Genomic DNA, 23,439 nt, shown 5'->3' with positions numbered 1-23,439 from the left:
AGGGAATTTGATAAACTTTTATGGGTTGATCTATGAACATTCCAGATGAAAGTCTTTAAACCGAGTCAAAATTGATGTGAACAAAAAACATTCATTACTACAAAATTCTTCAAGTTCAACCTAATAAAACAAAAACCAGCACCCCTTTGTCACATTTGTGTTGGGAACACACTGACCACTAGCAATATCTGCAACTTGATAAGATGGTCACATGGGGGAGGGGGGGGGGGGTGGACATGCACGTTGAGGCAACACAAAATATTTTATTGTGTATGCTTTTTTTTATCCAGGTACTTGCGGCAAAAATGGACTACTACCCTCATTACACCAGAGGTAGGAGGATGAGTGGTCCTCATGGCTTTACGCAATAATTCAGGTAAGAAAAGCTAAGACAAAAACTTGCATGAATTATTTCCAGTTAATCAAAGTGACTACCTTTAGCCTGCCCTTCAAAGCCAAAAACCGGCACGGTTGGCCTAGTGGTAAGGCGTCCGCCCCGTGATCGGGAGGTCGTGGGTTCGAACCTCGGCCGGGTCATACCTAAGACTTTAAAATTGGCAATCTAGTGGCTGCTCCGCCTGGCGTCTGGCATTATGGGGTTAGTGCTAGGCCTGGTTGGTCCGGTGTCAGAATAATGTGACTGGGTGAGACATGAAGCCTGTGCTGCAACTTCTGTCTTGTGTGTGGCGCACGTTATATGTCAAAGCAGCACCGCCCTGATATGGCCCTTCGTGGTCGGCTGGGCGTTAAGCAAACATACAAACAAAAATCAAAGCCAAAATGAAGTATTGCCAGTCATATTATCATAATTATGACTGGCAATACTTCATTTTGGCTTTATTATGAGTGGACTTACTGCTGTTTGACTTTAGAGGGCAGAGCTAGAATGGACACTTTCCTTCGTCGCTTTGATGCGGATGTAATGCCTTCACTACGGTTCTTGCCAGACACAGCTTTTTGATCTGATGAGGCCCCCACCTGTTCAGTTACACATTAAGTGATTAACATGCTTCCATTTGAAACTTCGAGGTCTTCATCGGGGATTGACGCCCGACAGAAGCTAATTGAAGGCTTCAATTAGACTTTGGGAGGGCGTCAATCCACGATGAAGACCGAGAAGTTTCAAATGGAAGCATGTTAATGTTATTGTAATTGAATCTGACGACAATCTCTTTCCTGCTTTCATGCGGTTGTAAACAGACAGAATTGGTTCTGTTCTGTTCACACACTACTTTCAGTCCACCTACCTGCAAGGGTCAAGTCCCAAGAAATGTCTCTGTATTCCTATCGTATCACTCTGCTCCTGTTTTGTTTTCTTTCACACACATTTTCCCTTCTTTTTTGACGGGTTTCTGGACAGCAAACTCTAAAACAAATTCTTTTCATCACAAAAGCGATCTTTGGAATTGACTGACCGTAGTCCGGAAGAATTCATGCATTAACTTACGTCACGTACTCAACGTCATCACTTCGCATACCTTATGGTCTCGGTATTTCGTTGGCCTTCATATTTCCTACTTGTAAAATGACCCTCAAAGCTAACCGAGACTAGTTGAGGCTGTATCAATACGCCTCGCCAGCAGGTTGTTAATGGATTTTTTAGCGAGTGGTTATCGACAATTGTAATACAATCAAGTTTGCGTTTTAATGAAACAGATCCTGTGATTGGTCAGAATGTCCCAACTCATTACAAATTACCGGTGACTAATTGTCGATAGCCACTAGCTAAAAAATTCATTAACAACCTGCTCCGCACACTCGTGAATTACCAAGAGGCTGCAAATACCCACTCGTGGTTTATTTTCCACTAATCAACTCGTGGTCATTGTTTAAGCTCTATTTAATGACCGGTAATTTTTAATGAGTTGGGGCATTCTGACCAATCACAGGATCTGTTTCATTAAAACGCAAACTTGATTGAATTACAATTAACATTAACCAGAAAAGCCTTTTAACATATGATAATTATAAGAATAACTTTGAATGTAATTAGAAAATTGTTTGCCATTTGAAGAATATTCATACCATAAGACTAAATTGTTGAAAAGTGTCAAATGTACTGAAAGTAGATGGCTTTGTCAACTGACCATAAATACAATTGGTTCTTGTGCCTGTTGTATAGGAGCACCTGAAAGAGAAGGAACAATGGAACAGAAAGTACCAGCAGGAGGTCGACAGTCTGTCATTCCGCAACTAGCAGCTGTCCAAACGAGTTGTGGTACTGCAAGAGGAGCTGGAGGCCGTCGAGTCACAGAAGAAAAAACACAAGGTTGGCACATTTCTTTAAAGCAGTAAAGCGGTAATCAAGACACCAGCATTGACTTGACAGATACAGATTTCCTCTTCGTTGAATAGGGTTGAAGGCATGGCTATCATATTCCTTGGTGGTGGCAATTCCGTTCAATATGTTTTTGTAACGTCGTGAAATATATACTTTTCCCATAAAACTGAAAGCTTAGTGTTACTGCGACTTCATTTTATCATACTTATTTTCATAGTGTGGCATTTTTCGGTTCTCGTCTTTGTTTTGCCAATACATTAACCTTTACTTTAATTGTTTAAAGTTTTAACAAAAACTTACAATGGTAGGAACCCAAGAAAAAGTCCACCCCTCTGCTTTTTGAATGTAATCTATACCTGACTAAGTTTCAAATGTACATTAGTATTAGATAGGCCATGAAGCCTGTAAATGCCCCTTCTTGATCTTGTGATCATTTTATTGCTATTTATAGTACAAAAAAGGGAACCCGTAAGATTTTGCCATATTTTGTACTCTTGATTTTCTAAATTACGATTGATACGGTCTGTGGAAAAAAAGAGAAATAATTCCTAGACTTCTTGAGTTTCTACTTTCGGTTCACTCAGTTAGTGTAAAAAAACAACCTGTTACTATGGCCATTTTGAATCTCGTATGAAGTGACTAAACGAGATCAGTTGCGTTGATCAGCTCAAAGCGTGGAAAGCTCAATTTTTATCATGCAAAAACAACAACAAAGAGGTGGATCCTCAGCAGGAGCAAAGAAAAAGGCTGTTCGGGAACAGGAATTCCTTTCAACGTATGTTTTCCAAGTTTGACATCGATAGACACTGCATGTCAAAGCTAGACTCATAGGGATCCTGAAATTGACAACACCAAGAAAAGCCGCTGCCAGCATGAGGAGCATCACAGACTTTGTCTTTTGCAAAAGATCTACCCGAGGAACAGGGTGCAGTACATGCCAAAGCGATGTTATCCGAGCTGATAGTGAAAATGAATTTGTCATTGAGCACAGCAGATGTGATTTTACAAGCTGTCAAAAGTGTGTTTCCTGTCTTAAACATCGCGCAGAAGTCTAAGTGTTCCTGCAAGAAGGCTACAGCAATGATGAAACAGATGTCTAATGACATTAGGTCTTCTCTTAAAGAAAAAATCAACAAAGATTTCCATCTTTTTTTTTTTATCAATGACGGTGTGTGCAGCATGTTTGAAATGAATGATTAAAAGTTATGTGGAGTACTCTCATTTTTCTGAAAATGCACGTAGCTTTTTTTTTGTTAAACTCCATGGCAAAATTGAGGTCCCAAGGTCTGTATTACAATATATATATATATGCAACACATGCTTCTGTCAGTTAAAAGATATGATTTGTTTTTTATCAGCCTCATCTGGAGATGTACTGGTACCTCAGGCCTCATCTGGAGATGTACCAGTATTGCCAGCCTCATTTGGAGATGTACAAGTATTGCCAGCCTCGTCTGGAGATGTACTAGTATCACAAGCCTTATCTGGAGATGTACCAGTATCACCAGCCTCATCTGGAGATGTACCGCCATCACCAGCCTCATCTGGAGATTTACCAGTATCACCAGCCTTATCTGGATATGTACCAGTTTCACCAGTCTTATCTGGACATGTACCAGTATCACCAGCCTCATCTGGAGATGTACCGCTATCACCAGCCTTATCTGGAGATGTACTGATACCACCAACCTCATCTGGAGATGTACCGCTATCACCAGCCTTATCTGGAAATGTACCGATACCACCAGCCTCATCTGGAGATGTACCGCTATCACCAGCCTCATCTGGAGATGTACCGCTATCATCAGCCTCATCTGGAGATGTACCGCTATCACCAGTCTTATCTGGAAATGTACCGATACCACCAGCCTCATCTGGAAATGTACCGATACCACCAGCCTTATCTGGAGATGTACTGATACCACCAGCCTCATCTGGAGATGTACCGCTACCAAAAGCCTCATCTGGAAATGTACCGATACCACCAGCCTCATTTGGAGATGAACAGGTACGAAAAGCATTGTGATTTTGAACTTACTCACGGGTTACCTCCATTATGAAATTGACCGTTTTTGTTTGTTTATTTGTTGCTTAACGTCCAGCCGACTACGCAGAGCCATATCAGGACGAAAATTGACCGCTTTTATTTTTTAAACTTTCCAGGAAATGGGATTTAGCCACCTCTAGGTCGATGTTGTCAGTCTAATGAAATTGGAGAAAAGGCACCAATGGGTGGCCGAGTGGTAACGCACTTGCGCTCGGAAGTGAGTTCGACCCTGTGTCGGGGCGTTAGCAATTTTCTCCCCCCTTTCCTAACCTGGGTGGTGGGTTCAAGTGCTAGTCTTTCGGATGAGACGAAAAACCGAGGTCCCTTCGTGTACACTACATTGGGGTGTGCACGTTAAAGATCCCACGATTGACAAAAGGGTCTTTCCTGGCAAAATTGTATAGCCATAGATTAAAAAAATGTCCACCAAAATACCCGTGTGACTTTGAATAATAGGCCGTGAACAGTAGGATATGCGCCGAAATGGCTGCGATCTGCTGGTCGATGTGAATGCGTGATGTATTGTGTAAAAAAATCCATCTCACACGGCGCCTTGAGTCCGAGTCTGGAGATACGCGCGCGATATAAGACTTCATATAACCCATACTTGTCGGTCGCCCTATGCCTAAGTGGAATGTTTTGTATAATGGGAGCTTTAGGGCAACATTTGGCTTTAACACACACACACGTACATATATAGATTGGTTGAATTTAGAATAAAAAGAAAGTATGTAAAAGTCACAACATTCTTACACGTACTCGCATTCACTACCAAGAAACTGTTAATTTTTAGGATAGTTGGACATTAACTACAGTACCTGTGTAATCCAGAAAAACACACAAGATAAGCACATAATTGAGGCAAGTCAGGACCATTATGATGATCTGTGTCAAAAGCATCACATTTATTTTAACACGAATATTTATTGGACCATAGTGGCCGAGTGGGCTGCTTGCAGTCTCACTCAATGACAAAGTTAAGCAATGCCGAGCCTAGCCAAGTACTTGGATAAGTGACTGTCTGAGTTGTACACTGCTGTTAACTTGACCCCTCATGGAGGGCGGTGTCTCACTACTCTTTGGGATGAGATTTTAAAGGGAGGTCTATTCAGTATTCTGAGTACATATATGCACTCAAAATCAAGCTTGGACTTGATCCTGACGCCAATGTCCAACTCGGGTCAATGCAACCTGCAGAAACACACCCAGCATGCATCATAGTCTCAGAATAATCAAAATGATGATTGTGGAGACTCAACGAAAGGCAGGTGTGCTAAGCTGCCATAGTATTATGGGAAATGATTCTATTGTTATTGCAAATTTGTCTGGAAGCATGTGTCGACATAAGCTTGTATGTCTGCTTGATAGAGAATGGGATCTGGGTTGTCAGTAAAATGAAATTTGAGATTTTAAAAGAATCACCAAACCTTAGGGCGACAAAATATAAGTTGAAAGTATTGTACAATTGGAGCTTTACCTTTAGGACGACATTTGGTTGACCTAACTCCCCTATAGGATTTAACACAATATATATATATATGTTATAATTTTGGTTGCCCTAATCAAAAGTATTGTATAATGGGAGCTTTAGGGCGACATTTGGCGAATTGGATCTGGGTTGTTACTAAAATGACATTTTACTTTTTTGAGATTTTTTTTTTATACACGTTTTTATTGAGTCACTTGAGAAAAAGTGACTCTATGTAATCGGTCAGTGTTAGTCTGTCCGGCCGGCCGTCCGGCCGGCCGTCCGTAGACACCACCTTAACGTTGGACTTTTCTCGGAAACTATCAAAGCGATCGGGCTCATATTTTGTTTAGTCGTGACCTCCAATGACCTCTACACTTTAACGATGGTTTCGTTGACCTTTGACCTTTTTCAAGGTCACAGGTCAGCGTCAAAGGAAAAATTAGACATTTTATATCTTTGACAAAGTTCATCGGATGTGATTGAAACTTTGTAGGATTATTCTTTACATCAAAGTATTTACATCTGTAGCCTTTTACGAACGTTATCAGAAAAACAAGGGAGATAACTAGCCTTTTCTGTTCGGCAACACACAACTTAACGTTGGGCTTTTCTCGGAAACTATAAAAGTGACCGGGCTCAAATTTTATGTGAACGTGACTCATTGTGTTGTGAATAGCAATTTCTTCCTGTCCATCTGATGCCTCATATAATATTCAGAACTGCGAAAGTGACTCGATCGAGCGTTTGCTCTTCTTGTTTCTTCTTGGTACACGACATCAACATCAGACAGCAACACTTTTTTTTAGATTTGAAAGGAAGCACCAAACCTTAGGGCGAAAAAAATATGTGAAAGTATTGTACAATAGGAGCTTTAGGATGACATTTGGTCGACCTAGCTCCCCTGTGGGATTTAACACACATGCATATATATATATATGTTATAATTTTGGTCGCCCTAATCAAAAGTATTGTATAATGGGAGCGTTAGGGCGACATTTGGCGAATTGGATCTGGGTTGTTACTAAAAAAAAATGACATATTACTTTTTTGAGAATTTTATTTTTTCAGTTTTTTTTTTTTTTTATACACGTTTTTATTTCTTTTTGGTACACGACATCAACATCAGACAACAACACTTTTTTGAGATTTGAAAGGAAGTACCAAACCTTAGGGCGAAAGAAAATACGTTGAAAGTATTGTACAATAGGAGCTTTAGGATGACATTTGGTCGATCGACCTAGCTCCCCTGTGGGATTTAACACACACGCATGTATATATATATGTCAAAAATGGTGTGAATGTGATCATACTTTCTCCAAGTCCTTTTTCAAAAATTGACCCGATATTCCGATCTACTTACAAATACCTTTTGGGGTTTAAATTGTGATGTTTTAGTTTAAATAAAAGTTCCACATGATTCTATGCTCCGCCTTGCAAGAGACATCACATTAACTTAACTGTGAATATTTTGTTTTAGGATGAAGACTACTGTCAGGAGAGTGATTTTGATTCTGATAGCACACCTTCTTCCTGCGATTACCCTATGCTGTCACCACCTGCACAAAGGAAGAAAACTTGCCAAGGTAAAAGTCAATGAAAGAAACTGTGAGAAGTAGTAACTCACTGACTGCGACAATTCATGGTTGACCAATTTACTTAAAATTCAGCTTTCCTGAGCCAGAAACCACAACTTGGTCTATAGTTCAGGACATTTCCTAGTCGAGTTGCAATCAATTATTGTACTATCAAGGAAACAGTTTCTTGTGTAAAGAATTTAACATGCTATACGGTGTTGTTGCCAGGCCTCGGTCTTTTGTCTGTGACGCATTCCTTTCTGATTTGACGCATTGGACCTAGCCTTGTCCGGTCGATGGACCGATAGTTTTTACGTTTTGGTGGTCAACTGACCGATACATATTCGTACAAGGCGGACAAGGTCTGCAATGAATGGAATGGGAGTTGCAAAGTCGGAAAACAAACCCCGATCGAAATGCTCATGTTTGCTACCAGTGAAAAATGCACTCGGTGCCGACTCTGTGTTTGTCGTCATTGACTCTGTGTTTGTCGTCTTTGACACTCGAGGCTGCGTTTACGGAAATACCCGTTCCAGCCGGTGTACCTAATTATCGAAAACGGCGCAAACAGCGGAAATTTCATCAATATAATATTACGGCATGGTAATTTGGACCTATTGTTTTTTTAAAGTCAGGACATTTGGACTTATTGGTTTTTTTTAGGGAGGTCCAAATGACCTATTGTCTTCTTAGGCTGGCAACAACACTGGCTATACTTTTTCCCACATAAAAAAGACTTGTGCCCATTGTGATATGTACATTGTACTTGTTTGACAGGCATGGTTACAACAAGTCAGCAAAGTCTGGTTTTCTCGATGGCTGGTTGGCACCCCGTTGCCTTGGCACCTCAAGCAATGATGTTGCCAGCGCAGTCTGTGTCTCGTCTTACGTCTCCCAACAATGTCCAGCTTCCCACCGACCTTACTGTCCTTCAGCAGCAGCTCAGGACTACAGGTATGTTATTCTTCAGCGTGTGGCATCACCGTATTTGATCTTTTACCCTTGTTAAATGCTTCTCATTCAAGTCACTGCACAGCAGAACATGCATGAACTTTTAAAACCAGCTCGCTGCACAATTGTTAAGTACCTATTTTATGAAGCAACTGCTTGTTTGCGAAAATGAGTGTGCCTGCATCAATACTACGTGTTTATCACTAAATCAGTGACTGATTAGACCGTCCTTCCGGAGGGTGAAATGAATAGGCTAAAGTTGCTGATGCGACCCCCATTCATATTTCACACTGTCAGACTGTACGGTAGGCTACGGTTCATGTTGGTTGATAAATATTGGCTTCAAATTGGTACCCTTGAAAATGACAGAAGGCCGCCTTACAATTCTTAAACTTCTTGAGTTTCTACTTTTGTGACATGACGTGACCGAGTTTTGTATGAAGTGAAGAAACGAGATCAGTTGTATTGATCTGTTCAAAGCGTGGAAAGCTCAATTTCCATCAGGCAAAAACAACAACAAAGAGGTGGATCCTCAGCTGGGCCAAAGAAAAAGGCGGTTCGGGAACAGGAATTCCTTTCAAAGTATGTGTCAGTAAAAAGATGACCTGATTTTTTTTCATCAGCCTCATCTGGAGATGTACCGCTACCACCAGCCTCATCTGGAGATGTACCGCTACCACCAGCCTCATCTGGAGATGTACCGATAAAACCAGCCTCTTCTGGAGATGAACAGGTACGAAAAGCCTTGCGATTTGAACTAACTCACGGGTTACCTACTTCCTGAATTTGACTCTCCGGATGACTTTTTTAACTTTTCACAGGAAATGGGAATTGGGCCCCGCCACCCCCCCCCCCCCCCCCCCCCCCCGGGGGTAATTATTGTCAGTCCAATGGAAGCACAAATACTATGGTCATCCTAAGTGGAAAGTAGTGTATAATGGGATCTTTAGGGCGACATTTGGTCGACTTAACTCCCCTGTAAGCTTTAACACATACACATGTATATTGGTTGAATTTAGAATAAAAAGAAAGTATGTAAAAGGCACAACATTCTTACACGTACTTGCATTCACCACCAAGAAACTGTTAATTTTTAGGATAGTTGGACATTAACTACGGTACCTGTGTAATCCAGAAAAACACACAAGATAAGCACATAAATGAGGCAAGTCAGGACCATTATGATGATCTGTGTCAAAAGCATCACCAGCAGTGAAAATTTTCATTTATGTGAGCACTGTTGAAATGTGTTTTTTTGAAAACTACACACAAATACAAGAAACACAAACAAAACAGTAAGTGTCTAGCTTTATTAGGTCCTGAGATATTGCCCATCAAAGTCGGGACCCAGCGCCCATGTCACGATCGACAAATATTTCATCATATTTACACCCCTGTCATTTCATACAATAACAAAGTACAGTACAGAGAATGGCATATTTGTAAAATATAAGTACATGACAGCACACATCAGAAAAAAACAGTAGTGTCAGCGTGAAGGTATTGGGAGAAATGCCATGCTAAAGTGGCTTCAAAATCAATTGGAAAGCGTGTAAAAATTGTTCAGGGTACCATGTTGGCAGGTCTGCAGTTCAAAATGTATGGGACACAAATGTCTCACAATAAATTTCCTTGCACAGTAGTACATATTAACTTAGCCTATTTTTTTCCAGGCCCTACACTTCATTTGAAAAAAAGTTACAGAGCTTCAAACTTGGCAAAAACATCAATTTGCACAATGGAAAAAACGCTATTTTACCCAAATGTACACTTGGTGGACCAATATCTTCAAATCTATTGCAGATAGAGATTTCAAAATGGGCCTGCAGTTTCCATACATACTAAGCAACACATATTCATGCTTAAACAGTGCTTAGTGTCAGTATTTTACAAAGTATTTGCTTCTGAAGACAATTTTTAGTCAATTTTCAGTGGCCGCACAGTATAAAAAGTCAACTTTGAAAATCAGTATCTTCAAATCTATTGCACGCAGAGCTTTCATTTTTGGTCAACAGCTTGTGTACAACCTAAGCAACATATACACATGCTAAAATAAGACAAAATGTCAATTATTAAAACAAAATTCCTTCTGAAGGCGATTTAGTCATGATATCTAGTCGCCTCATGGTAAAAAAAAAGTCAACTTTAAATACGCATATCTTCAGAACTTTTGTAGATGGAATTTTCACATTAGGCCTCCAGTCTCTGTTCATCATAAGGAACACATACTGTTAGTCATGAATAAAATGCCTCTGAAGGTTACTTGTATAATATATTTTTCCAGTAGACGCTTTGTTCAGGCTCCAAGCTTCAGGAGACGATCGTTCACTTTCAGTGTACAATACGCAAACATTTTTCATTCCTGCCTTCAATACAGGTCGCTAAGCTTGTCTGAAGAAACGCAGGAAAATCTTCATCTGTACTCCGTGTTGCATCCTTCACCACTCCTTCAATTTCACTTTTCAGCTGCAAACCTCCCAGCAGATTTCTGTCAGCCACTTTTTCGAAAACCTCATCAACAGCTTGCCAGCTAAGCTCCAGCCTGCAACATATATTGATTGCCTTATAAGTTGTAAGCTGGTGTGTTACAAAATGTTGACAAAACAAAACACTTGGTACTTTGGAAGGCCAGCTTTCAGTAAATACACACTTGATGACTTTTAAAATGACAGGTTTTACACATTACAGAATTTGATCATGAAATATACTTACTCGTGACGCAGTAGTCCCAAGTTGTAACAACAACTTCAATGACAGGTTTTACACATTGCAGAATTTGATAATGAAATATACTTACTCGTGACGCAGTACGCCAGTAGTTCAAGTTGTAACAACTACACTGACAGGTTTTACACATTGCAGAATTTGATCATAAAAATAATTTACTTACTCGTGACGCAGTAGTTCAAGTTGTAACAACTTCACTGTGAGTGGCTGCTTGTCGACAACTTGGGGCGTCGACCTCTCCCAGTACAGCTCAAGTACTTTCTCATTATGTCCAGCTCAGCATCATTCTCTTGAAAACAAAGCAAATTCAAGGTTTAAAAACAAATCAATATGCAGATAGTGTGACTAAAACAGCATGGGGAACTCTTAAGTTTGTAAAACATGTTAAGTTTCAACAGCTCGAAGTAACATGAACTTACTGTATTCTTTTGATCGTTAATCAAATGAAGACAGCTTGATTTCTATTAATGAAATCCAAAACATGAGAGAGGACGCTAAATAGGCTTCACGGCCTAAGCAAGTCCTTCGCCAAAAACTAAACCTAACCTTGAGTGTCAGTTCGAATGCAGTAGCAGACGACACAGACGAGTAACAACTTACGACACACCACTTCCGGTATTTCATCGTTACGTTTTATATCAATATTTTAGGCAGCAAATCCACAAAATGAACTGCATCGAAGTTAGAACTCTTCCTAATGCATCTGCCTTTCAATTTCAATAATTTTTTAACAGGTTTTATGAAACAAAACAAAAAAAATCTCCGAAGTTGGAAACAAGCACATCGGGATTTCTAGAAGCCTCTGTTCTAAAATTGAGAGCGTCTTCGATTTGCTTTTTCTTGATTTTTTCAGCAAATAACCACAAATCCTTCGACAATAATAATCATATGCCAATTCTTTATGAAATAATTGTTATGCTTACCGAAAAACCTTTCAATTTTCTGGAGAAATGACGCTGAATGAGGGTCAGGTGGATCGCGTGAATGTTCGGTAGACGCCATGCTTGCACATTCAGCTTTTGAGGTGGTCGACGTTGGTTGGCTGGCTGGCGTTTTGTGCGCATGCGTCCCACACATTAGTTTCGCATCTCATTAAATTCAGTGAAAAACAAGCTTTCCGACGCTACCCGTAATGTATAGGTTATCTTTTGTAAATAATGACAAAAAGTTCTTTAAAGTTAGATGTTTTCTGAGCGTTACTTTTAATCGACAATCTTTCTTACTGGAAATAATTGTTGATGAAAGAAAAAATACGAAAATACGGCTCAATCATTACTCTTTGAACTGCGCACATTTGCATAGCATGAATGGAACTTTTAGGCGGTGAAACCGGAGTTTTTCGATGACACCCGACTGCGTCCCGAGTGCAAACATATGGCGGCCATTGCAGCGTGCGCTTTGTTCACGGCGCATCGATGGTATATCTATTTAATTTTTACACTCACATTCTCGCACAATATGGACAAACGAACACTGCAATCGACAGATAAATGTTCAATCTTTATTTCTCAAGAAGTTTTAAACACGGGGGTGAACAATGAAGGGAGAAATCTCGTCTCAAACAAACACATTTTTTCAGGAGTTTTGTCAGTTTCCCGCATAGCTGTATAGAGTAGTGCTGGCACCTACATAGTGGCCGAGTGGGCGGCTTGCAGTCTCACTCAATGACAAAGTTAAGCAATGCCGAGCCTAGGCAGTACTTGGATAAGTGACTGTCTGAGTTGTACACTGCTGTTAACTTGACCCCACATGGAGGGCGGTGTCTCACTACTCTTTGGGATGAGATTTTAAACTGAGGTCTATTCAGTATTCTGAGTACATATGCCCTCAAAATCATGCTTGGACTTGATCCTGACGCCAATGTCCAACTCGGGTCAATGCAACCCGCAGAAACACACCCAGCATGCATCATAGTCTCAGAATAATCAGAATGATGATTGTGGAGACTCAAGGAAAGGCAGGTGTACTAAGCTGCCATGGTATTATGGGAAAAGGTTCTATTGTTATTGCAAATTTGTCTGGAAGCATGTGTCGACATTAGCTTGTATGTCTGCTTGATAGGCAATGTGATCTGGGTTGTCAGTAAAAATGAAATTTGAGATTTGAAAAGAATCACCAAACCTTAGGGCGACAGAATATAAGTTGAAAGTATTGTACAATTGGAGCTTTAGGACGACATTTGGTCGACCTAGCTCCCCTGTAGGATTTAGCACAATATATGTTATATTTTTGGTCGCCCTAATCAAAAGTATTGTATAATGGGAGCTTTAGGGCGACATTTGGTGAATTGGATCTGGGTTGTCACTAAAATGACATTTGAGATTTGAAAGGAAGCACCAAACCTTAGGGCGAAAGAAAATACATTGAAAGTATTGTACAATTGCTGAATTGGAGCTTTAGGATGACATATGTTCGACCTAGCTCCCCTGTGGAATTTGACACACACGCATATTATATATACTGTTCAAAAAAAGAAACGCATAGTTGCTACTTGCCAAATTTGTTTTATTTTTCGAAAAAAATAACAGAAAATCCAATATTTAGATTATTTGTTTGAATTTTGGTATGGACACAGTTGAATGCACACACAGTTCATTTGCATCTTCAAATCAATCAGTCAATCAATACGATTGGGTGCCGAGGCTGTCAAGTCAGTAGGGGGTGTGACTGCCTTGAGCAGCAACAACTGCCCGGCACCTTCTGGGCATGGACTGGATCAGATGCCGGATATCTTGCTGTGGGATGGTGTCCCACTCCTCCTGAAGTGCCTGCAATAGATCGCGGTGATTTGCTGGCGCTTCTTCTTGCCTGCGCACACGTCTGTCCAATTCATCCCAGAGGTGTTCTATCGGGTTCATGTCTGGCGACATGGATGGCCAGGGAAGCACCTGGACATGGTGGTCGGTGAGGAACTGGGTGGTGAGTCGTGCTGTGTGCAGGCGAGCGTTGTCCTGCTGGAATATGGCATCCTGGTCAGCCAGAAGAGAAAGGGCGTGTGGGCGCAGAATTTCCTCTACGTATCGCTGGGCAGTTATGCGCCCTTGGACGTGCACCAGGGTGCTCCTTCCAGCGGTATTGATCGCCCCCACACCATGACGCCTCCACCACCATGAATGGGTGCCTCATCCACACAGTTGGGCGCGTAACGTTCGTTTACTCTCCGGTAGACCCTCCTCCGACCATCATGTCGCTGGAGCAGGAAGTAGGACTCGTCGCTGAACCACACGTGTCTCCAGTGATTCCGGACGGTCCAGCGAAGGTGCTGGTTGCCCCACTGCACTCGGTTCTGGCGATGGCGGCGGGTGAGGACAGCTCCTCTGTGAGGTCTGCGAGCTCTCAAACCAGCTTTATGCAGGCGGTACTGCACGGTCTGGTCCGATAATCGGTGTGGCCCGGGGAGAGCCTGGACAGAAGATGAGGCCGACAGGAAACGATTCCGGAGGTGGCGGAGCCGTATGAAACGGTCCTGAGCAGCAGTTGTCGCCCTTGGTCTTCCCGCTCGTGGCAAGTCAGCAACGGAGCCAGTGGCTTGAAACCTGACCCACAGTCTACTGATGGTGCCCTGGGACACGTGGAAGTGCCTGGCGATTGCACTTTGACTTTGGCCTGCTTGTAAACGACCCAATGCAATTTGGCGGTCTTCTCTGCTCAATCGGGCCATCTTTCGTCGCTGAATTGTCGTCTGATTTCTTTGTGGCGAACAATCCGCTTTTATGGGTTTTGGAAGACATGGTGAGAGCTCAATATTCCCCGAGTTTCACGAGATTACACTGAAGCATGACGAGTGGTCATGCCAAATGAGCAATTTTGACATTGTAGCCACTGATAACGCATGCGTCACGTGCAGAGCTCACTTGTGGCAATGGACGAAAGGTCGACGACCAGATAAACATTTTCTGCAGTTTGGTGGATATCCTTGTAGCCATATAACTAAATTAACCAAATATTACAAGCTATGCGTTTCTTTTTTTGAACAGTATATATATGATAATGTCAAAAATGGTGTGAATGTGTTCATACTTTCTCCAAGTCCTTTTACTGAAAAGGACCTTTGACTCGATATTCCGATCTACTTACGCATACTCTTTGGGGTTTACATTGTGATGTTTAAATAAAAGTTCCACATGATTCTATGCTCCGCCTTGCAAGAGACATCACATTAACTTAACTGTGAATATTTTGTTTTAGGATGAAGACTTATACCGTCCGGAGAGTGATTTTGATTCTGATAGCACACCTTCTTCCTGCGATTACCCTATGCTGTCACCACCTGCACAAAGGAAGAAAACTTGCCAAGGTAAAAGTCAATGAAAGAAACTGTGAGAAGTAGTAACTCACTCACTGCGACAACTCATGGATGACCAATTTACTTAACTCATGGATGACCAATTTACTTAAGATTCAACTCTCCTGAGCCAGAAACCACAACTTGGTCTATAGTTCAGGACATTTCCTAGTCAAGTTGCAATCATTTATTGTACTATCAAGGAAACAGTTTCTTGTGTAAAGAATTTAACATGCTATACAGTGTTCTTGCCAGGCCTTGGTCTTCGGTCTCTGACGCATTCCTTTCTGATTTGACGCATTGGACCTAGCCTTGTCCGGTCGATGGACCGATAGTTTTTACGTTTTGGTGGTCAACTGACCGATACATATTCGTACAAGGCGGACAAGGTCTGCAATGAATGGAATGGGAGTTGCAAAGTCGGAAAACAAACCCCGATCGAAATGCTCATGTTTGCTACGAGTGAAAAATGCACTCGGTGCCGACTCTGTGTTTGTCGTCATTGACTCTGTGTTTGTCGTCATTGACACTCGAGGCTGCGTTTACGGAAATACCCGTTCCAGCCGGTGTACCTAATTATCGAAAACGGCGCAAACAGCGGAAATTTCATCAATATAATACTACGGCATGGTAATTTGGACCTATTGTTTTTTTAAAGCCAGGACATTTGGACTTATTGGTTTTTTTTTAGGGAGGTCCAAATGACCTATTGTCTTCTTAGGCTGGCAACAACACTGGCTATACTTTTTCCCACATAAAACAGACTTGTGCCCATTGTGATATACATTGTACTTGTTTGACAGGCATGGTTACAACAAGTCAGCAAAGTCTGGTTTTCTCGATGGCTGGTTGGCACCCCGTTGCCTTGGCACCTCAAGCAATGATGTTGCCAGCGCAGTCTGTGTCTCGTCTTACGTCTCCCAACAATGTCCAGCTTCCCACCGACCTTACTGTCCTTCAGCAGCAGCTCAGGACTCCAGGTATGTTATTCTTCAGCGTGTGGCATCACCGTATTTGATCTTTTACCCTTGTTAAATGCTTCTCATTCAAGTCACTGCACAGCAGAACATGCATGCACTTTTAAAACCAGCTTGCTGCACAATTGTTAAGTACCTATTTTATGAAGCAACTGCTTGTTTGCGAAAATGAGTGTGCCTGCATCGATACTACGTGTTTATCACTAAATCAGTGTCTGATAAGACCGTCCATCCGGAGGGTGAAATGAATAGGCTAAAGTTGCTGATGCGACCCTCATTCACATTTCACACTGTTAGACTGTACGGTAGGCTACGGTTCATGTTGGTTAATAAATATTGGCTTCAAATTGGTACCCTTGAAAATGACAGAAGGCCGCCTTACAATTCTTAAACTTCTTGAGTTTCTACTTTTGTGACATGACGTGGCGAGTCTCGTATGAAGTGACGAAACGAGATCAGTTGTATTGATCTGTTCAAAGCGTGGAAAGCTCAATTTCCATCATGTAAAAACAACAACAAAGAAAAAGGCGGTTCGTGAACAGGAATTCCTTTCAAAGTTTGTGTCAGTAAAAAGATGACCTGATTTATTTCTCATCAGCCTCATCTGGAGATGTACCGCTACCACCAGCCTCATCTGGAGATGTACCGCTACCACCAGCCTCATCTGGAGATGTACCGCTACCACCAGCCTCATTTGGAGATGTACCGATAAAACCAGCCTCATCTGGAGATGACAGGTACGAAAAGCCTCGCGATTTGAACTAACTCACGGGTTACCTACTTCCTGAATTTGACTCTCCGGATGACTTTTTAACTTTATAAGCCTGTGATTAAGGTGACCCACAAACTGTTACCAGACACTCCCTGGACTTATATTAAGCCTAGTGCAGAACCGCGCGAGGTGACATGTGACTCATTTCGTGGTGGAGGGTCACATTTTAAGGATTTTTTGCATTTTACTTCAGTATCTGTGTAATCCAGAAAAGACACAAGATAAGCGCATAATTGAGGAGAGTCGGGACCATTATGATGATCTGTGTCAAAAGCACATTGAACACGACTATTAATGGGACCATAGTGGCCGAGTGGGCGACTTGCAGTCTCACTCTATGACAAAGTTAAGCAATTTGAGATTTAAATAGAAGCACCAAACCTTAGGGCGACTGAAAATAAGAAAAGTATTGCATGATTATAGCTTTAGGACGACATTTGATCAACCTAGGTCCCCTGTTGAATTTAAAGGCACACGCAGCTTCCCGTAAACCATCACAGACACTGTCAGGCTTTTACACACAGTACAAACACCCTTGCATTTCAACACTCACCACTTGAGAACATCGTAGGTGCCCTCCGAAAAGAGCGAGCACTTATGAACGAATTTATTTTTGCGTGGCCAGCCGGATTGTCTGATCAGACAATGGGATGGCTCGTTTTGGCGCTAGACCTAACTTATACTAATAAATTGACAGCTTGTTACACAAATATTCTTAAATAATTCTTTTTTCATTAAGACAAAATCAGTAAAACTCGAAGATTTTAAAGTTTAAAAACTAGCCCTGAAGCGTGTCCTGCAAAACGTGTTTCTCGTAGCAGACGAATGTTCAGCATGTCGCCAGTTTCTTTGAACGGTCAGCCGACACCATTCACTTCGTGTGACTCGCAGCCATTTGTTGCGTTTTAGATAACGAGCCATGGCAGATACAGCGAGTCGCATTGAAATCAAGGACTGACTACTAAATTGTGAGAAAAAAAGGGAAAGTAGATCACATGGGTTCACGATGGCTCAGGGGTTAGATTAACCACAAAAACAGGTGTGTGGTTTACTCGAGCTAAACAAAAAAACTGTGTCATTTAATGCTATTCACTAAATGCTATTGCAAGTGTGTTCGATAAGGTTAGAACTGCTTTTTCATGAAAAGATTTGAATCGTTCTGTAAACCATTTGGGACGGACTGGGGCTTTAACACACACGCATTACAAGTCAAATAGTGTGAATGTGATAATTTTTTCTCCTTCCTCCAAGTACTTTTAGTTTTACTCAAAAGGACCTATGACCAGATTTCCAGATCTACTGACAAATACGTTTTGAGCTTTCATTTGTGATGTTTAGATAAAAAATAAAAAAAAGAGTTTCACATGATGGCATGTTCCGCCTTGCCAGAGACATCACTATAACTTAACTGTGAATATTTTGTTTTAGGATGAAGACTACAGTTACGATCCGGAGAGTGATTCTGATTCTGATGGCACACCTTTTTCAAGCTACATGTACTACTACTCAATGCTGTCACCACCTGCAAAAAGGAAGAAAACATGCCAAGGTAAAAGTCCGTGAAAGAAACTGAGAAGTAGTGACTCTATGACTGCAACCTTTCATGATTTGCCAATTTACCTAAAATTCAGCTTTCCTGAGCCAGAAGCAAGACTTGTCTATAGACTATAGTTCAGGACATTTGCATATGCAGTTGCAATCAACTAGTGTACTATCAAGAAAACAGTTTCGTGTGGACAGAATTGTACATGCTCTACATTTTCCCATCTTTGTTAAAACATTAAGTCAAAATTTGACTAAATGTAAAAAACATCAATTTTGAAAACAACACTGGACAGCAATTAAAAATAGCATTCACCAAAACTGGCAACATGGTCTCAAAAGCTTCCTCACCTCATGTCTGACACATGCATGCACACACACACACACACAAACACACACACACACACACACACATACACACACACATACACACACACACACACACACACGCATCTCTGCCTTATGCAGCTTCATTTGTTTCTAAGGAAAATGCTGGGAGTCCATGGTTTCCAGGGAAATTGTATATTTGTGAAACACGTTATTCACCAGTCTTGCAAAGACCAGGCAAAAGTTACTAAATGTTCAGTTAAGCTGCTGCAACATTCCCCCATTTTGAAATTTTTACCATGCTCCTTTTTGTTGTGAACATAAAGATCTGAACCTGGGCTTTTATTTCCAGGAAGCGATCACTTTTCATAATCGTTGATATTGGTTTTGGTTATGCCTAATATGATCACATGGTTATTCTTCAAGAAGCGTTGTTCAGTTTTCATTTTTTTCTTGGGTAGAGCTGCTTTGATCTTTGAAAACTTTGTAATAGGATTTTTTGCATATTTTGTTTTTTTCAGAAATACCAGACAAACACGATGTACTGCCACCTGCCTCAAACGGACTGCCACCTGCCTCAGATGAGCTGCCACCTGCCTCAAATGGACTGCCACCTGCCTCAGACGGACTGCCAAACATTTCTTCCAAGAAACCGAAACGACCTTGCCTATATTGTGGCCAATTTCAAAGTGTGCTCATCAGACACTTACAAAGAAAACATTCTAATGAAGTAAGGGTTGCTGCAGCCATGAAGCTGCCTGCTTGTTCTAATGCGCAACTTGATTGTGGGCAGGCTTACCCTTTTTAAAATCAAAAAACAAGAAAGGTAGGTTGTTGGAACGTTTGTTATTGGATTTACATTAACATAAAACGTTTTAAGAGAACAGCCTTCCTTCTGTATGTTTTTGCTCATTGAACACCTTTGATTTCACCAACTCTTTTTTCTTCTTGTCACTGAGCTCTGACCGGTACGGTTGGCCTAGTGGTAAGGCGTCCGCCCCGTGATCGGGAGGTCGTGGGTTCGAACCCCGGCCGGGTCATACCTAAGACTTTAAAATTGGCAATCTAGTGGCTGCTCCGCCTGTCGTCTGGCATTATGGGGTTAGTGCTACGACTGGTTGGTCCGGTGTCAGAATAATCAGAATAATGTGACTGGGTGAGACATGAAGCCTGTTCTGCGACTTCTGTCTTGCGTGTGGCGCATGTTATATGTCAAAGCAGCACCGCCCTGATATGGCCCTTCGTGGTAAAACGCTGGCAGTTTCTTTGTTTTTGGATTTACCCTTTTTAACGCAAGAATGGATGGTGAACCAGCCAGACTGACACTGTGTGAATGGCAAGAAGCAGAAAGCAATCATTGGGTGGTACTGGTTCAATCTCGGCAGCTAAACTAAAGAGTATGTGTGTATGTAAAATCACCCATGACAGATGTGTACTGGTTCAATCTCGGCAGCTAAACTAAAGAATATCAAGTATGTGTTTTGAAAATCGTTGTCAGTATCGGATAAAGGAGAATTTCACTTGAGACTCGACCGAGGCCTGGTTTGTGTTATTATGCAAGGTCCGGTACTATGAACAAATTTGGTCAAATCCACTACAAATGTATGCGTGTTTGGCTTATTTCATAGAGTAAAAAGTTCACGCACTAAACATTTTATGTTGACCGACAAAAGTGTGCCTCGTACACTCTAAATATTTGGACGCCAGATACCTCTGCAATGACCGGAACAGAGCTGAGCAGAAAATGCAATCAGGTGTTCTATCTCAGACTAATCAAAGCAGTCTGACACAAGCCTGATCACTTGGATCGTCACTAATCTATTCAAGAGTTCTGCATTGCCCATTATCTCCCATTCAAACCCTCTTTTGTACTGTGAGTTAGTAATCGCTGAACGATCGCTGTTAATGTTATAGCGATACTGGTGAAAACGAAATGTAATATTTTGAGTGCATGCAGTAATTGAAGGGCGCACAAAGCATGTGACTACCCTCCAGTGACTGCACTCATAACCTTTTGAGATGAGTGGTTGTAAGGTATTATAATAAGACTTCCTCTCCACAATACAAGTGCCTGTTGTTGTTATTCATGTTCAATTGATGGGAAGCTAATTCTGGAGGATAAATAGAAAACAATTAAGCTTTTTTAATAGGTTACAATAATGTCATCATTTATTTCTCATTGAAAATTTCAAATCATTTTATATCATTTTGCTTTAAAAGTTGTCAGTCGTGTCTTGAAATCGATGACATTTGTTTTATGTTTTGCTTCTAATACTGAGTTCTAATGACAGAGTAAATATAGCATTGTAATTTGTAATACCATGCACAGTTCAAACTGTCAATCACGCTCCTTCCCAGTTTGTGATATGTATGTACATGAATTCTGTAAGTGGTCAATTTGTGTGTGGCATTGATCAACATTGCAAACAACACAGTTAATCTATGCAATCATGTACATCAAAATAATTTCAAAGAACTGTTCTCTGTTTTAATCTGTATTTGTTTCACTTCTCTGGGGTAAATTAGTTCCCCAATAAATCCTGTTGCATTGTAAATGCATGCCATTTATTTTCTTCTGTCTTGACTTTATTTTGCCAAAAATGTTATGCTTGGAAGAGGGCTTAGTAACTCTCTCCAAAAGGCCACTGGTTCTGATTCTACTCAATTACGATTGTTTTCTTGATAGTGTACATTTGATTGAAATTTTAACTAAAATTTGTTGTTTCTGTGCTTCATTAATCTTCTTCAATTTGAGGTATCTTGGTGTAGCTTGTGTGTTTATGACATCATTTCTGCCCTAACATTTACAATGATTTCAACATAAAAGATAACTTAAACATACTAAATATGGATCTCTATGTTGTTAATGATTAGGTGAAATGTAAGACTACCAAAATATGTGTGCCATAATTCTGCACACGATATTTTTTCTTTCAAACAGATCATTGGTAATCTGAACCGTACACTTGCAAGTGGTCAAATTACTTTTTTGTGTTCTCAAATTGTTTCATGGCAGAGATTTAAAAAGACCTCAATTAGTGTACTGTAAACTATAGAGCATTTATTGTGATCTTAGCAGACTTTCACTGTGCTGTTCTGGAAAGAACGTCGGCAAGACTATTGAAAGCGTTCTGCATTTAGAACATTGACAGATCATGCAGAACACACTGAGAGCCCATAACAGCTTACTTTTTCAGTTCATTCAGCACACAAAAGATGATCACAGCAGCTAACTCTCAAAACAGAACATTTGAATGCCGTTCTCAAACTGTTTCAAATAAGTGAGTGTGTGCAATTCCCATCATGTTCATTTAGAGTGTAGTAGGGCCCCAGATCAATCCAGCATTGAGTGCATTTCTGCCATTACCTGAAAACAATAGACCTTTTGCAAGTGTATTCTTTGCAAGAACTTTATTCTTGTACATACTTGTAAGTTGTCTTTTTTTCCCGTTTTTGTTACCCTCTACAGAGAGGTCCCACTCGCAACTCTGTACAACATCCCTTTTGTCAAATCTCCCTTACTGAACAAAGTATAGTAGGTTTTGGACTCGAACAATATGGTAAGTGTAGGGAAGCGATTTAAGAACAAGTGCGCACATTAAAACATCATTGCTGAAGGTGTATGTGTATAATTTTATTCTTGTTTTTGACAAATAAATGAGCTGTTGAACAAATACACATTCGTTGACTTATCGCAGTTTGCATTGTATGTGTTAATGTGTGTATATGTACATCCTGTTATATGTTTTTCTTCTGTGATGTACTTTGCTTACATCTGCCTGTTAACATTACAACAAGGCATTCCTATTGATATGTTTAAATTTTGCAAACAGTGACCTTTTATTTCTGACTTGGGAACAACACTGATGAAAGCATCTATCATTTTTTCTGTCACAACTCATACACAAAATCTATTGCACGTTTTGAACTGTTTATTAAAACTGCCAACAGAATAATTAGTGATGAAACAGCCATGATTACACTCAACACAAAGCATCAGGAACCTTAAATAATAACGATTTCGAAAGCGCGAACTGCAGAGTTTGAGCACATAACTAAATGACAATTAAAATGACGGGCGCAGTGGCGTGGTGGTAAGACGTCGGCCTCCTAATCGGGAGGTCGTGAGTTCGAATCCCGGTCGCTGCCGCCTGGTGGGTTAAGAGTGGAGATTTTTCCGATCTCCCAGGTCAACTTATGTGCAGACCTGCTAGTGACTTAACCCCCTTCGTGTGTACACGCAAGCACAAGACCAAGTGCGCACGGAAAAGATCCTGTAATCCATGTCAGAGTTCGGTGGGTTGTAGAAACACGAAAATACCCAGCATGCTTCCTCCGAAAGCGGCGTATGGCTGCCTAAATGGCGGGGTAAAAACGGTCATACACGTAAAATTCCACTCGTGCAAAAACACGCGTGTACGTGGGAGTTTCAGCCCACGAACGCAGAAGAAGACAATTAAAATTGTTAAAATAATAATAATAACT

At 40.9% G+C, this 23,439-nt stretch overlaps 2 protein-coding genes and 2 long non-coding RNA genes across 5 annotated transcripts in view; 1 reads left to right on the top strand and 3 right to left on the bottom strand.

The window, feature by feature from the left end:
* The window catches only part of LOC138980145 (uncharacterized), a 431,218-nt gene that overhangs the window by 365,523 nt on the left and 42,256 nt on the right, over positions 1–23,439 (bottom strand). The gene's annotated exons all lie outside the window — the stretch shown is intronic.
* Positions 1–23,439, bottom strand: part of LOC138980094 (uncharacterized) — a 35,746-nt gene that overhangs the window by 8,710 nt on the left and 3,597 nt on the right. The gene's annotated exons all lie outside the window — the stretch shown is intronic.
* Positions 258–22,630, top strand: LOC138980092 (uncharacterized). Of its 2 annotated transcripts, XM_070352894.1 has the most exons (11): positions 258–376; positions 2,123–2,269; positions 3,640–4,289; positions 7,277–7,382; positions 8,151–8,327; positions 8,948–9,057; positions 15,240–15,348; positions 16,140–16,316; positions 16,912–17,050; positions 18,514–18,634; positions 19,476–22,630. In XM_070352894.1, exons 1-11 carry the CDS (start codon positions 355–357, stop codon positions 19,686–19,688), a joined length of 1,971 nt encoding a protein of 656 aa, XP_070208995.1. In that variant the 5' UTR covers positions 258–354; the 3' UTR covers positions 19,689–22,630. The 2 variants fall into 2 exon arrangements, with proteins under 2 accessions (XP_070208995.1, XP_070208996.1); XM_070352895.1 differs by lacking the exons at positions 7,277–7,382; positions 8,151–8,327; positions 8,948–9,057 and having other exon boundaries at positions 260–376.
* On the bottom strand, positions 9,644–12,107 carry LOC138980093 (uncharacterized). Its single transcript, XR_011460236.1, has 3 exons — positions 11,975–12,107; positions 11,215–11,340; positions 9,644–10,866 (listed from the first exon to the last, which is right to left on the bottom strand). It is a non-coding gene; the product is annotated as an uncharacterized lncRNA (long non-coding RNA).

The sequence above is a fragment of the Littorina saxatilis genome, linkage group LG11 (assembly GCF_037325665.1).
Source record: "Littorina saxatilis isolate snail1 linkage group LG11, US_GU_Lsax_2.0, whole genome shotgun sequence".
NCBI lineage: Eukaryota > Metazoa > Mollusca > Gastropoda > Littorinimorpha > Littorinidae > Littorina > Littorina saxatilis.
This window is presented reverse-complemented; position numbering and strand designations above follow the sequence as displayed.

What these genes read in the sequence shown, in the direction of transcription:
- LOC138980092 (XM_070352894.1), top strand. Translation starts at nt 355, where the DNA reads ATGGCTTTACGCAATAATTCAG. An exon ending in CCTCATTTGGAGATGAACAG is followed by an intron (nt 4,290 to 7,276) that starts GTACGAAAAGCA and finishes ATTTTGTTTTAG; the next exon opens with GATGAAGACTACTGTCAGGA. An exon ending in AAGGAAGAAAACTTGCCAAG is followed by an intron (nt 7,383 to 8,150) that starts GTAAAAGTCAAT and finishes CTTGTTTGACAG; the next exon opens with GCATGGTTACAACAAGTCAG.